The sequence below is a fragment of the Chiroxiphia lanceolata genome, chromosome 19, assembly GCF_009829145.1.
Source record: "Chiroxiphia lanceolata isolate bChiLan1 chromosome 19, bChiLan1.pri, whole genome shotgun sequence".
Lineage (NCBI taxonomy): Eukaryota > Metazoa > Chordata > Aves > Passeriformes > Pipridae > Chiroxiphia > Chiroxiphia lanceolata.
This window is the reverse complement of record NC_045655.1, coordinates 6,075,733-6,089,177: the sequence shown is the minus strand read 5'-3', so window position 1 is coordinate 6,089,177 and position 13,445 is coordinate 6,075,733. Positions and strand designations below refer to the sequence as shown.

At 52.3% G+C, this 13,445-nt stretch overlaps 2 protein-coding genes and 5 non-coding genes across 7 annotated transcripts; 3 read left to right on the top strand and 4 right to left on the bottom strand.

Annotated features, from left to right (window-relative positions):
* Positions 1–663: 663 nt before the first annotated feature.
* On the top strand, positions 664–2,955 carry MRPL58 (mitochondrial ribosomal protein L58). The gene is made up of 6 exons (XM_032707043.1): positions 664–858; positions 1,272–1,302; positions 1,424–1,483; positions 2,103–2,185; positions 2,288–2,457; positions 2,725–2,955. The coding sequence occupies exons 1-6, from the start codon at positions 694–696 to the stop codon at positions 2,807–2,809; spliced, it is 594 nt and encodes a 197-aa protein (XP_032562934.1). The 5' UTR covers positions 664–693; the 3' UTR covers positions 2,810–2,955.
* Positions 2,956–3,600: 645 nt separating this feature from the next.
* TRNAR-UCU lies at positions 3,601–3,673 on the top strand. The gene has a single exon. It is a non-coding gene; the product is annotated as a tRNA-Arg (tRNA).
* An 834-nt stretch (positions 3,674–4,507) lies between these two features.
* TRNAR-CCU lies at positions 4,508–4,580 on the bottom strand. Its single transcript has one exon. It is a non-coding gene; the product is annotated as a tRNA-Arg (tRNA).
* A 906-nt stretch (positions 4,581–5,486) lies between these two features.
* Positions 5,487–5,559, bottom strand: TRNAR-UCG. The gene has a single exon. It is a non-coding gene; the product is annotated as a tRNA-Arg (tRNA).
* A 1,759-nt stretch (positions 5,560–7,318) lies between these two features.
* TRNAR-CCU lies at positions 7,319–7,391 on the bottom strand. The gene has a single exon. It is a non-coding gene; the product is annotated as a tRNA-Arg (tRNA).
* Positions 7,392–7,470: 79 nt separating this feature from the next.
* On the top strand, positions 7,471–12,913 carry LOC116796450 (5-hydroxytryptamine receptor 3A-like). Its single transcript, XM_032707073.1, has 11 exons — positions 7,471–7,530; positions 7,693–7,827; positions 8,927–9,014; positions 9,218–9,378; positions 9,874–9,918; positions 10,015–10,124; positions 10,734–10,900; positions 11,655–11,815; positions 11,957–12,167; positions 12,393–12,512; positions 12,669–12,913. Exons 1-11 carry the CDS (start codon positions 7,471–7,473, stop codon positions 12,911–12,913), a joined length of 1,503 nt encoding a protein of 500 aa, XP_032562964.1.
* Positions 7,631–7,703, bottom strand: TRNAR-UCG. The gene has a single exon. It is a non-coding gene; the product is annotated as a tRNA-Arg (tRNA).
* Positions 12,914–13,445: the final 532 nt, after the last annotated feature.

The window sequence follows — 13,445 nt, the reverse complement described above, 5'->3', positions numbered from 1 at the left end:
AGATTTCAAAGCTGAAAGATTTCCACAGCTGCCTCACTGACCTGCAACCCACATCCACCTCAGTATCTCTTACAGACACAGAATCAGCATTCAAAGAAATAATTGTGTATATATCTATATATATGTGTGTGTGTGTGTGTGTGTGTGTGTGTGTGTGTGTGTGTATAGAACCTTTTAGCACTCTTGACCAAATAAGAACACAAAAGCTGAAGCATCCCAGGTGCAAAAACTAGACAATACGTAAAAAAGGCTGGATGTGTTTTCCAGCACTGGCCATCACTGCTCTGCTCACCAAGGACCAGGGTGCAGAGACCCCATAACCACCCCTGACCTCCCTCATCCCCCCTCAAGGTGCTCTACACACCCCATGTACCCCACAGACGCCCCACATGCCCCTCTCTTGGCATCCCACAGACCTTACATCCCCCTCTCAGACCCCCTCATATACTCCCTACGGTGCCCCATATACCCCCACAGACTTCCTAAACCTCCCACTAATACTCCAGCCACCCCGCAGCCCCAGGATGCTCTCATAGATCCCAAGGATCCATCCCCACGCTCCGCCACCACAGCCCATCTTATCCCCTTTATCCCACCCCGGCGCTCCCTGCCCTGCCGGCCCCGCCCCGGAACGCGGCGCGCGGCCGCCGTTTCCGCGGGGACGCCTGGCCGGGACGCACCGCGGGGGCCAACATGGCGGCGCACACGCTGCGGGCCCTGTGCCGGCCGCGGCCGGGGCTGGCGCTTCTGTCCGCCCGATGCTCGCTGTGGGCCGGCATCGGCACCGAGTACCGGAGCTCGCACAGCCTGGACAAGCTGTACCCGCCAGGGCAGGACAAAACCGCCGCCCGCGCCCCGGTAAGCGGAGCGGTGGGGGGAAGAGAAGGGAGGGTGAGGGGCGGTGCGTGGGGCGGAGTCGAATCTGTGATTGACATTGGGCAGGCGGGGCTCAATTGAGTGTTAGTGTTGGTGGGCGGGGTCGCCCTAAGGGGCGGGGCTAATGGAGCGGGCGGGGCTTTAGCACGAGGGGGTGCGGGTGGGCGGGGACACCACGAGGGGGCGTGGCTTATCGTGGGTATGTGTAATGTGGGTGGGCGTGGTTTAGTGCGCGTGTCTGTATATGGCATGTGGGCGTGGCGTGGTAGAAGGGGCGTGGTCTCCGTGGGTGGGCGGGGCCAGGCGGTGTCGAGCCGGGACCGGGCCCCCGGGACGGGCGGGACCCCCCGAATCCCCCGGGATCTCCCCGACACCGCCCCCGCCGTGTTTTGCAGGAGCAGCCGCCCATCCTCGACATCCCCATGGGTGAGTCTCCCCCAGACGCACCCGGGCCTGGGCGCCGTTCCTGGGCACCGAGTCCGTGCGCGGAGCTGAACGCGGGATCGGCCCCATCCCGGCTCAGCACGCGGCTGCCCTTCCCTTCCAGCTCGCCTGACCGTGTCCTACAGCCGGAGCAGCGGCCCCGGTGGGCAGAACGTTAATAAAGGTGAGAAATGGCTTCTCCCACGTGGAAAAATCAGCAGCAGCATCCATTGTTTTTCTGTACTGTGTGGCAAAATATTGAGAGCTCAGAGTTAAACAGCATCATCACTCATTTTTCATTATCATCACCCTGCATTTTAACACAACTTCTGAGCCTTCATGGGGCTCGAGACCACTGTCAGCACATTTGATTCCCCTAGAAACACTCTTACAGGGATCGTTCCTGTGACATGGAACACCCCCACCTCTATCCACTCTGTTTTCATTGATCACTCCACTGTGCAATAAATTCTCAGTTTAACTCAAAAAAACTAAAATACTTCCTGTTCTGCCATTGCCATTAAAAATAAGGTGGCTAGTGACTGGCAATAGCAGTGAATCCTGTGGTGTCTAGAAAGGAAAACAGCATGACAAGTACAAGTTTGTCTTGCAGAGTAGTGTGTAAAGACATAGCAAGAAAAAACCCTGATCTTCCATTAATAAATACTGGAATAATAATTAATTCATTAATAAGACTGGAATTATCCCATGCTCAAAGCCAGGAGTGAACAGTGTGAATTGTCTCATAAAACTTACGGAGGCAGGCTGTGACACGGAAATAAAGTACCTGTTTTTCCTCCCAGTGAATTCCAAGGCAGAAGTTCGGTTCCACCTGGAGTCAGCAGACTGGATTCCTGAGGCTGTGAGACAAAAAATGGCACTGATGGTACCGACCCTCCCCCTCCGGCCTCGGTTTAAATGTCTCAGTGTCAGAGAGAACAATCCTGAGGAGGTTTCAGTGATCACATGACATTTTCCCTCCCTTCAGCACAGGAATAAGATAAACCGGGATGGGGAGCTGATTGTGACCTCAGAAGAAAGTCGCTACCAAATGAGGAATCTGGCGATTTGTTTGGAAAAAATCCGAACCATGGTCACGGAGGCCACAGAGAAACCCAAGGTGGTGTCCAAGGAGACAACAGAGAAACTCATAGAGAGGTATCTTCATTAAAATGGTCTTTGCTTGGATTCAGGCTGTCATGTTACACGATTTAGTTTGCAGCACCTCTAAACAATCTTTTTCATACTCATTTGGATTTCCTTTCTTAAGAAAAATCACTGATCCATTAGATTTTAACTGCTTTCCAGGGTAACGTCCCCAGAACAGGGACTTTTTCCTACCTGTGGATGTTTGTTGGCTCATCAAATCTCAGAGCTGAATATTTAAATGTGTTCTTTGTACACTAAATGATCTTTTTGTTTTAGGGTGGAAAAAATGAACCGTGAGCGACTGCGACAGAAAAGGATACACTCAAACATAAAACAGAGCAGGAAGGCGGATTTTGACTGAGAACAGCAGAGATCCAAGTCCCTGGCATTCCATCTTCCTAAATAAGTGGTACTGGCAGCTGTAGATGATGCTAAACTCATGAGCTATATTGAATAAAAATGGTCTAAAAGTGTAAATAAAAATATTTAACATCTTTTTAGCCCAGCGATACAGCTGGAAATCCTGTCAATCATTTTTCAGAAAAATTATTGTTCACATTTGAGAGGAACTAAGAATTCTGATTTTTGTCAGCTACTCTTTTTTTTTTTTTTCAAGTTCTTTGTGTCCTCCATGCAGCCTGTGCTCCATCAGAGCACCCTCTGCTGCTGAACACAAAGCCAGCAGTAGATTTTTAGGGAAAGAAGGGAAGAGTTAAAAGCAGTCTTAACTATGTGTCTAAGTAGCATATAAAAGCATAGAATCATAAATCATTAAGGTTGGGAAAGACCTCTAGGATCATCGAGTCCAACCCTTAGAGTATTCACTGTTTCTTTCCTTGATTTTTATCTAACAAAAAGAAGTGCATGTCACTTTGTTAAGCTCAAACCACGGCAGGAATTTGGCACAAACCTCAGCACTAGAAGACAGAACCCACCTTGTGAGTGCAGGAGGCTTCTGGCCTTCGAGTTGGGACTCCAAAAACCTCCGGATGAGTCTTTGAATGAGCCTTTCAGGCTTCAAGAGTTGCTCGTTAATGGACGCTGTTTAACGAGAATGAAGCTGGGGTGTGATGTGGGTTTCACCACTGCCAGAGGGGTTCGCTTGGGGGGCTTAAAGAGACCAAAATTACCCTTTTTTTGAAGGGTGACAGGGCCCCAGTGGCCTAATGGATAAGGCACTGGCCTTCTAAGTCAGGGATTGTGGGTTCAAGTCCCACCTGGGGTGAGGAGAGGTGGCTCTGTTTTAGGAAAGCCCCAAATAAGAGAGGAATGTGCTCACTGTTGATCCCTGGGAGGTGTCAGGGCTCTGCTCTGCACCCTCGTGGCTTTGCTACAGTCCGTGCCCATCCCCCTTGGAAGGGGGGACTTTGAGCTCTCCCCTTCAGCATTTACATCTGCAAAAAGAGGAGAGCTCATACACCCCAGATCCTCTCCAAAATGGGGTGCCAGGGGGATGCAGGATCACGCCAATGTATCCTGACATCCTTCCCAGGAAACGCAACCCCAGGCTGGCTCTACTTCTCCACACTCTGCCCAGCATCAAGAGCAGATATCATGTTTTCTCCCATCTAAAGCTTTTTTACATGGAATCATGGAATCACTCGGGTTGGAAAACACCCCTAAGATTATCAAGTCCAGATGTATTCCTGGCAACAAAAGCCATTACACCAGCACCAAGTGGCAGCTCAGCAGCAGCCTCAGCTGAGCCCTCCCCTCGCCAGGAGACCTCACCGCCAGGATCACCCACTGCTCAGGTCTCTTCTTCTCAAGATCGTAGCGTAAGATTTGCAGAATTATAGTTAAAGCAAAAGCTTAAAGCCCTGGAGACCAGCACGTGACACCGGGGCACGGAGGGGCTGGGAATTTCAGGGATTAAAAGCGTATTGCCGGGTCGTCCCTCGTTTTACGGCAGGGAAAAAACGTCTCCTCTGTGCCGGGATGCTTGAGACGGAGCAAGGGGAGCTACAGGGGGCTGCAGAAAGAGGCGCAGCCCATCAGGGATTCCCGCAGCACCGAACCCACCACGCCGGGAAACCCCGGGGGGAGGGAAAAGAGTTACCACCCCAGATGGGACTCGAACCCACAATCCCTGGCTTAGGAGGCCAGTGCCTTATCCATTAGGCCACTGGGGCGCGCACAATTCGAATTTGGCGTCCTCACTTAACTCTCTGATGGCCAGAGGGGAGCGCGGACACTCCGAATGAAGATGGGGGGTCCCGCACAGTGTTCCCAGGGCTCCCCGCTCTGAACGGCCCTCGGGGCAAAGCCCCGCTCCCCCGCCAGGCCCCGCAGCCCCCTCCCCGCTCCATCTCCCCCTCGAACCGCCCAGAAACACCAACGCGGGGGGGAGGGTGCGAGGGAGGGATGGAGACCGCCGCGCAGCCCCGCGACGCCCGCTCAGCCTCGCCCCGCGCCGGAGGGGCCGCTGCCCGACGCCGGTTTTCAGTGCAATAAAGCCCCGAACCCTCCCAGAATCCCCCCCGGGCACGGGGCGTTCCCGAAGCCGTTCCTGTTCGCTCCGGACCCCGCGGGGAGCGCGGCTCTGCCGCGGCCTCGGTGGCCGAACGGAGAAGGCGCCGGACTCCGAACGGAGGGGTCACAGGTTCGACCCCAGCTCACGGTGTGTCAGCACCGGCTGCCCCAGCTCAGCGCAGCAGCGCCTCGCAGACAGGGGCGTGTGGGGACATCCCACCAACGCCATTAACAGACGGAGGCAGCTCTGCCACTCCCCTCCCTCCGCCAGTAACTCACCGAACTTGCAGTAACGAAAAGCCCGAAACTGCTCCGCCCTTTCATTTTCCCAGGAACCGGCCCCAGCTGAGTCTCAGAGACCCCCCCGCCCGGCACCAGTTCCAGGTGTTGCCTCGCCTTTGGGCAGGAATGGCTCCAGACAGGGATTTGCGAGGCAGATTCTCACCCTAAATCTGCCCCCTGCATGGGTACATTCCCTCCACTTTGCCCTGCTGATCCGTCTCACCCCTCTGGGAGCCACCGCCGGGGGAAATTAAACGCCTGGAATGTCTCTCGTGGCTTTAAAACAACCACGAAGGGACTCGAACCCTCAATCTTCTGATCCGAAGTCAGACGCCTTATCCATTAGGCCACGTGGTCCCCCGTAGAGGTGCTCCGGGGCAGTGTCACACACCGGGGGGTCCCGGGTGCCCCCGTGTGTCACCTGCACCCACCCCTGTGTCACCCATGCTCATCCCTGTGTCACCTGCACCCACCCCTGTGTCACCCGTGCTCATCCCTGTGTCACCTGTACCCACCCCTGTGTCACCTGCACCCACCCCTGTGTCACCTGCACCCACCCCTGCGTCACCCGTGCTCATCCCTGACACCCCTGTGCATCCCCCACATTCCATCCCTTCTGGAAGTGTGGCTGTTCCTCCCGGCAATGAGGGTCCCCCCTCCCATGGGACTCCCTGTTCCAGAGGGTCAGTGTAGATGTGACAGTCACAGTGTCACTGAGCCGCCAGTGACGGCCCCGCTACAGTATAATAGTGTAACACCATGGACCTCATTCACCTCCTGTTTCTTATCAATGACTCCTCCTCCGTTCTCCTCCCACTGCTTCTCCTCTTCCCAAAACCCATGTTTCTCATCTAATCCCAAAAAAGTTTCCCAAAACCCCACCACAGGGCAGAAAGATATTTTTAATCAGCAGTCCAGCGCCCAGGGCTTTGGCAGGCCTGCTGCTTTCCAGGCAGCAGAGCCCTTTCTTCCCACACCTAAGAGAGAAAAACTACTTAGAAAGAAACTTCACTTTATGTTTTCCTCATGTGATATCACCCCGACCACAGCTGGCTTTTAAAATCCATTAACTCTGTAGGAAAAGACCCTCCAGGCAGCTTTTTAATGCCACAAATCTGAGAGGGCATTATCTCGAAGGCACTTACGGGGAGGCCTTTGGTCCCAGGGCAGCACAGCTGAATGCTGTGACCCCGATGACCAGCGCTTCATGGAGATATGGTTTCTGGCAGAGTAAAACTTCCTTCCCATCCAAGCTTGTCCTGCTCCGGGAACAGGTTTGGGTAACACCTGCAAGGTGGTCATGCCCCAGCACAGATGGGCTTCTTGTTGGGGCTTGGATGCAGAGAGCACCTGGAGGGGGTAAAAGTACATCTGAAATTCCCTGCTCAGCCCTGACTCAACACAGAGCCAGCTCTGCCCAGACAAAGATAATTAAACAGCTGTAATTGCTCTGCTTTGGCACCTTCTGGGACACCTTGAAGGATGTCCATGCCCCAGCCAGAACCATCCTTTCACTAACATCCAGCCAAAACTCAGCCTTTCATTAACACCCCTCCAAAAATCAGCCTTTTTATTAACACCTCTCCAAAACCCATCCTTTCATCCACAGGTCCCAAGGCAAAGCTGGTTGTTATTCCCTCGGTCACAGCCTCACTTGAGCACTGGGCATGTGGGACCGCAAAACCAGCCTGGGGCAGTTTGTAGCTGTTCCTCATTGTTTTGCATTCCCAGGGTATCTAAATTAGGGACCACTGACCTGGAGCAGACAACTCACCTGTCAGCATCACGTGCAGCAGCTGTTGGCACAGGGAGAGAGCCTGGAGCTGCCAGGGGGATCTTGCTCCCCCAAAACACTCCATGGACCACCCCGACCTCCCTCAGGCTCTGTCTCCGGTGCAGTGCTCGGACTCAGTCGTTCATCAGCACTTCTGGATTCTCCCAGTGCATCAACCTCCTTAGCTGGCATCTCTCACCGGACTGGGGAAAGTCTTCCCACCAAGCAGCCAGAGCCAGTGCCCGCGGGGCACGAGCAGGGGGAGGAGGAGGAGGCCCGGCGGCGCTGAAACGGGGAGAAAGAGCGCGGAAATGGGGTTGGCAGCAGCAAAAGGGGCAGGCTCACCCCAGATGGGACTCGAACCCACAATCCCTGGCTTAGGAGGCCAGTGCCTTATCCATTAGGCCACTGGGGCTGCGCAGGGCGCGCGCCCCGGCCGGCGGGAACGGCCCCGGCCCCGCGCCCGCCCCGGGACCACCCGCGGGACCTGCGGGATGGGGGGACCCCGGCGCCACCCCGGGGCCGGGACGGGGCCGCGCCGGGACCGAGGCTGGGTTTGCCTTTCCACTTCACCCGGCGGAGGGAGAGAGACGCCAGGGGAAAAGCGGGAAAAGATAATTTAAAAGTAAGGGGAAAGGGGGGGGGAAAAAGGACCGACCACGAAGGGACTCGAACCCTCAATCTTCTGATCCGAAGTCAGACGCCTTATCCATTAGGCCACGCGGTCGCTGCGCTGCAGCCCCCCAGTGATGCTGCCAACGCCCGGCATCGCCCCCCGCCCCTCCCGGGTACCCCCGGAGCTCTCGGGCAGCAACCACCTGGGGACACGGAGGGCTGTGGGGGACACGGGGGTACGGGAGGGACACGGAGAGCTGTGGGGGACACGGGGGTCCATAGGGGACACGGGGGGCCGTGGGGGACACAAGGGGATGGCAAGGGACACGAGGGTATGGCAGGGGACATGGCTGGGGAAGGACCATCCACTGCCACAGGGAAATCTGCTTCCAGGTGGGAATCAAGTGTGGGACTTGCAGGCAGCAATTTCTGTGCTTGGACCGGTCATAGAATCTCAGAATCATGCAATATCCTGGCTTGGAAGGGACCCACGACGATCATCAAGTCCTTGTGCCCCTTATGTCTGATTCAAACCCCATCTCAGAGCCCACACACTTCCCACCTTCTACCTCTGACACAGAGGCCACAGTAATAAGGTGCCATCCATGACTTCCCAGCAGGACAGGACTTTTCAAGCACACAAAGATTGGAGTCACTCTCCCACAAAGGAACCATCACTTTGAGTACCTGGAGACATCGCTGGAATGACAGCGGAAAAAGAAGGCAGAGATGGAGAGCAGGGTGGCTGAGGGAAAGACAGACAAAAAACCAAAAATCTCTGAGCCTTTCATCTTAACAGTGAGGACATGGAGAAGAGCTTAAGGAGCACAGGAGATCAGCAAGGAGGCAGAACCGGAAAATCCATGGGTGCATGAAAGGCTCAGTGCTTTGGGAAATGAGGACATGGTGTGGGGTGCTATGGAGCAGGACCAGGATCAAAGGAGAGCAGCCTCTCCTTCTCCTCCCCAGCACTCCTCATGTCATACAAGCACTAATTCTTCTTTCACTTCAGTGGACTCTCAGCAGACTCTCAGCCCTATAAATGAGACAAAATTTGCTTCTGAGTAGCTCTGGCTCCCTGCCTTTTCTTTGTGGGAATGGGCCCTTTCTTCTCCTCTCCCTCAAATTGTTGGATTTTTTTTTAATGACCTTATTTTTCCTTTACCACAACCAAAGGCTGCTCCCAAGAGCCAGCTGAGTGCAGCAAGCCATTAGCAAATCCTTCCTTCCAAAACATAAATTGTCTAGTTTCTATTTACAAAAATCCATCCATCATTAATAAATATCAAATCAACTTCCACATAATAAATGACGTGTTCTGGACCCGTTCATAAGACACACGGTACCATTCGCCTCCTTATTGGGGAGCAGGAGACAATGCAGCGAGTTTTGATAGCCATCCTCACCTTTTCTCTTGGGACAGGTAAGTGCAAGAGGGGTGGAAAAGCTTTGAGGAATTCTGTGCTCCTCTAGGGACTTTTTTTGAAGAAGGGATTTTCGTGTGTTAATGATGTTTCTCACATCCACAGCTCCACACCCTTTCTCTTTTGATGCCTCTCTCTCTCTCTCTCACAGTTTGAGATCCTGCCTGAGATTTCTGTGTTTCAAGTGGAATTCTCTTTCTAGCAGGGACTGCTCCAAAGTACCTCTGCACCTACTATGACATTGTTGACTACCTGAACATCTCCTCTCATGACAAGCTGCACACCTACATACTGCCCAAGGCAAACCTGAAGGAGCCTGTGGAAGTGAAGTTGGATTTCATGCTGATAGCTATTCTCTCTGTGGTAAGGACCCAAAATTACTCTTTATAACAGAAAACTGGGCGATTGCTAGACTGGGGGTTGAGTCTTCTGCCAGCAAGGCCATGGGGACAAGAATCAGCCCCTTCCTCTTCTTCAGCTTTCTGCTGTTTGAAAGCGCTTTTGGAAGATCTGGAGTATTTTCTCCCACTCCTTCCAGGAAAAAGTTGAGAGGCACATGCAGACAAGCAGCCTACTTTGTAGCAGGCTCCAAAAACACCCTGTGGCATTCCTGAATGGAGCAATGCACTTGCAGGGCACCACCATGGAAATGTTAGCAATAATCTATTATTTTTTCCAAACCTTTGGACTGTTTGCTGCTACTCTTCAGCTGTAGGGCCAAAACCCCTGAGCTCTCCTCCCAAGCCAAGTTCCTGCAATCTGTGCTGTCCACTGCAGGAGCCACAAGGAAAGGCTTCTGGGCTCTGCACTGGGTACACCTGAGAAAATCAGCCAAATATCCTCCCTTTGTTTCTCCAGGTGGAAAAGCTCCAAACAGTCAGCTTTTACTTCGTCTTGAACCTGGTAGGTGCCTCAAGAGCATTTCTCTCTGGTGATGCCCTTCATGGCACCTGGTGCTGAGCCCAGCACCCATTTTTCTCCTGCAACTTCTTCCCCCAGGAGTGGAAAAACCCTTTGGCAACCTGGAACCCGCAGGATTTCTGTAACATTTCCCAAGTCAGTCTTCCCCTGGACACGTATTGGTCTCCCCCCATCTTCATCTTAGAGCGGTAGGTTCCCTTTTCATTTTTATCCACTGGCTTATTGTCGGAAATGGGATAAACTCATATAGCTAAAAGTTGTTCCCATGAGCTCTCTATAACCAAGAACCTCGTAGTTTAGATTAATGGTGACCACAGTTTATACGAAGCACTTTGTGGCTCTGAAATGTTGTGAGATCTCCAGAAATGCCCTTTCTGGGCTGTAGCTAAAGCTGAGGCAACAGCAGAGACCGGGAGTGCTGTGGAATAAAGTGACCCTTAGCAGTGTGTGGAAAGATACAGGACAGAGCTCGAGGGTCTGACAGAGGGATGGGCACCACAAACAGTTCTCCAGAGCAGGGAAGGAGGGAGAGGCAATGAGCCCCTGCCCCAGGTGAGAATGGAAGCAGAGGGCAGAGAGGCAGGAGTTGCTTAGGAGGTGCAGAATTACAACAAACCTTAGTCCCAAGGCACTCACCAGCCCTTTTTCCAGCCCTGGCTTCCTTTCCTCACTGCTGCGTCCCATGGCTGGGTGATGGCACAGAACCTCCAAGAGGGTGTTCACAGCCAGGGTTGGGTGGGACTGAGGCACAGGCAGCATCTCAGAGCTCAGTTGCTCTCCCTTTCTGTTTCCTGTAGAGTGGATGGACAAAACTCAGACATGAATTACATGGTCCTCATGCACAACGGCGGCTTCAACTCCACCCGGCCCTTCCAGGTCACCCTGACGTGCAGTTTGATAATCCTCAAGTTCCCCTTTGACACCCAGACGTGCAACTTGAGTATAGCTTCATTTCTCTACCCAGGTACAGCTGCAGGCTCAGTTTTACCACCTCTGGGGTGAATTTGCAGAGGGAGGAATAGATGAGATGGACCCCGGTAACTCCTGGGTTCCTGAGCAGCACCAGACTCTCACATTGCAGGGCTGAGGTCATGCAAGACAGGGAAAATGAGTTAAAACACTGCCATTCTGTTCTGGCACATTTCCAAGCAACATCTCTGGAAGAATCTGGATGTTCTGTGGCAAGTCCCTCCTAGGATTGATCTCTACAAACAAAGAGACCAGGAGGCTTCCTGCAAAATCACTACTTGTTCACGTACAATTTTGCAGGACTGATCTTTAAACCCACCTGAAAGCCATGGAAATGAGCGAAAATTAATCATAGAATCAGTAAGGTTGGAAAAGAGCTCTAGGCTCATCGAATCCAACAATTAAAAGGACAGTTTCAGTTATCCAAACTGCAGTCAGAGTTATCCCAACAGGAAGGGTTGAAATATAAGCAGAGGTGACATAAAACCCACCAGGTCCCATCCAAAAAAAGACAACAGTCCTGACTTACCAGGGATTTCCCCCCAGATTCACATTCCCGGCCAAGACTCTTTCCCAGAGTCTTTTTTAGTTTCTCCCTGATGGGCTAAGAAACCCCAGCAGTGTAAGAAACGTTGCCCTTCCCCATCTGCACCCACCCTCTGCCGGGTGGGACAGGGAAAGGAATAACTGACCTCTAGTAAATAACAAAATTCTGCAACTTCTCTCCTCCTCTACTCCCGTCCAAGCAGTAACAGACCTTGTCATGAAGACAAGACGAACAGCATCTGAGAGCATGAAAGACAGCCAGAGTTTCTTCCTAACTGATGGAGAATGGAAGTTCACCAATCTGAGCATCATTGAACACACGGAAATGATAGATGACGAAGGATTTTCTGTGATCACCTACATGGTATGGCAGCATTTTTGTATTATATTGCGCTGATTTCCCACAAAAAAAGAAAAAGACAATTTTTTACATTAGGGAACCAGCATTTGCCAACACAGTAAGTTACCTCCTGCTCACCTAAATTTTGCCCATCTTTTTCAACAGATTTCCATGGAGAGGCGACCCACTCTGTACGTTCTGAACCTGATCCTCCCAACGTGTGCCCTGTACCTGCTGGACATGGCTGTGTTGTTTGGACCCAGCTCTCTCGAGGAGAAAATCAACTTCCAGATCGCCATCATCCTTGGCAGCTCCATGCTGGCTGTGATCCTCAACAACAGCCTCCCAACTTCCTCCAACAAACCACCTGTAATAGGTACCCATCTTTATCAAATCGAAACTGGTCTTTACACAGGTACTTACCCTAAGGAAGGGCATTTATAGACACATTTATGAACACTGCAGTCATGGACAGCTAAGAGTTTATCAGCTTCTGGAGTCAGACTTTCCCCATTCCCCACCAGGCAACTGAAGCAGACAGGATTACGTAAGAAAATGACAATTATCCAGGGCTTTCTCTTGTTTTCCTGCTGTTCTGCAGTGCTGTTCTTCCTGGGCACCTTCCTGCTCATGATCATGGCTGTGTTAGACACCTTCTTCCTGCTGTACCAGCACCGCAAATCCCGGCCCTTGGACAAGGTTCTCAGAAGATTCCAGCGACGTAAAACAACCCAGAACCTCTTTAACAAAGCAGGTTTGGTGCATTTCACTGCAGGTTGGTTTGAGCCAGGGTGGGTTTGCTCAGAGCAAGCAGTGCCCCAGCTGTGGTGGCCCCACCAGCCCCCCCTGTGCTGACACTGCTCTTTGCTCCCTGCAGACGTGGGTGCCGAGCTGGCCAAGACGCCCCTGCGCAACCAGCCCGTGACACACCTGGCCAAGGAAGGTCTCCAGCATCTGAGCCCTCCCAGGAAGGCCGAGGGAGGAGGGCAACCTGCCAAGGGCCACTGGCGACCACAGGAGCAGAACTCGTTTATGCCCGTTCTGGAGAAGGTCCTTCTCTACAGCCACTTCTTCCTGTCCCTGTTTTTTTTTACTCTTGTTTTTGTAAAATGGAGCAGCTAAAGGCCAGCTCTGCGCAGTGCTAGTTCAGTTGTTCCCCACTGTATCACTTCTGACCCCTCTGCTGTAGTTTGTTCTTGCTTGAATCACAGAGCTGCAGTTGTTTCGGATGCCTAAATAAAATTAAAACCCAAACCCACAGGGCCTGAGGTCTGCATTTGTAGTGCTTTGTACTCTAGTTCAGTAGAGCTACAGATGTTTCTACTGTGGGCCAGCAAGGTATTTGAACAGAACAACTGTGAAATCTGGGGTAACACCTTCACTCTACCCATCTATAACTCTTACCTCAAACATGACCAACAGGAAAAGCAGTTGATTCCCTGCTCTTTGAGATATTTCCATTTTGGGGAAAGGTGTTCAAGAATTCCACCTCAGATAATTAAATAAAACAATTTAAGTCTGAAGTGTTTGTGCTGTTGTTTCTGTGAGTTCCAGTGAGATCAGCAGCATTCAGAAAACCACGACAGACAGAATAATAAGATCACCAGGATTAAATGTTTTTAAAAAGTAACTAAAAGATAACTTTTTTTTATAT

Bases quoted from the DNA above. Each gene is read 5' to 3' on its own strand.
- MRPL58 (XM_032707043.1), top strand. From the start codon at position 694: ATGGCGGCGCACACGCTGCGGGCCCTGTGCCGGCCGCGGCCGGGGCTG. The intron at 1,484-2,102 runs GTGAGAAATGGC...TTTTCCTCCCAG, and splicing joins TGGGCAGAACGTTAATAAAG to TGAATTCCAAGGCAGAAGTT. The intron at 2,186-2,287 runs GTACCGACCCTC...CCCTCCCTTCAG, and splicing joins GACAAAAAATGGCACTGATG to CACAGGAATAAGATAAACCG.
- LOC116796450 (XM_032707073.1), top strand. From the start codon at position 7,471: ATGGGGGGACCCCGGCGCCACCCCGGGGCCGGGACGGGGCCGCGCCGG. The intron at 9,015-9,217 runs GTAAGTGCAAGA...TTCTCTTTCTAG, and splicing joins CACCTTTTCTCTTGGGACAG to CAGGGACTGCTCCAAAGTAC. The intron at 9,919-10,014 runs GTAGGTGCCTCA...TTCTTCCCCCAG, and splicing joins TTTACTTCGTCTTGAACCTG to GAGTGGAAAAACCCTTTGGC.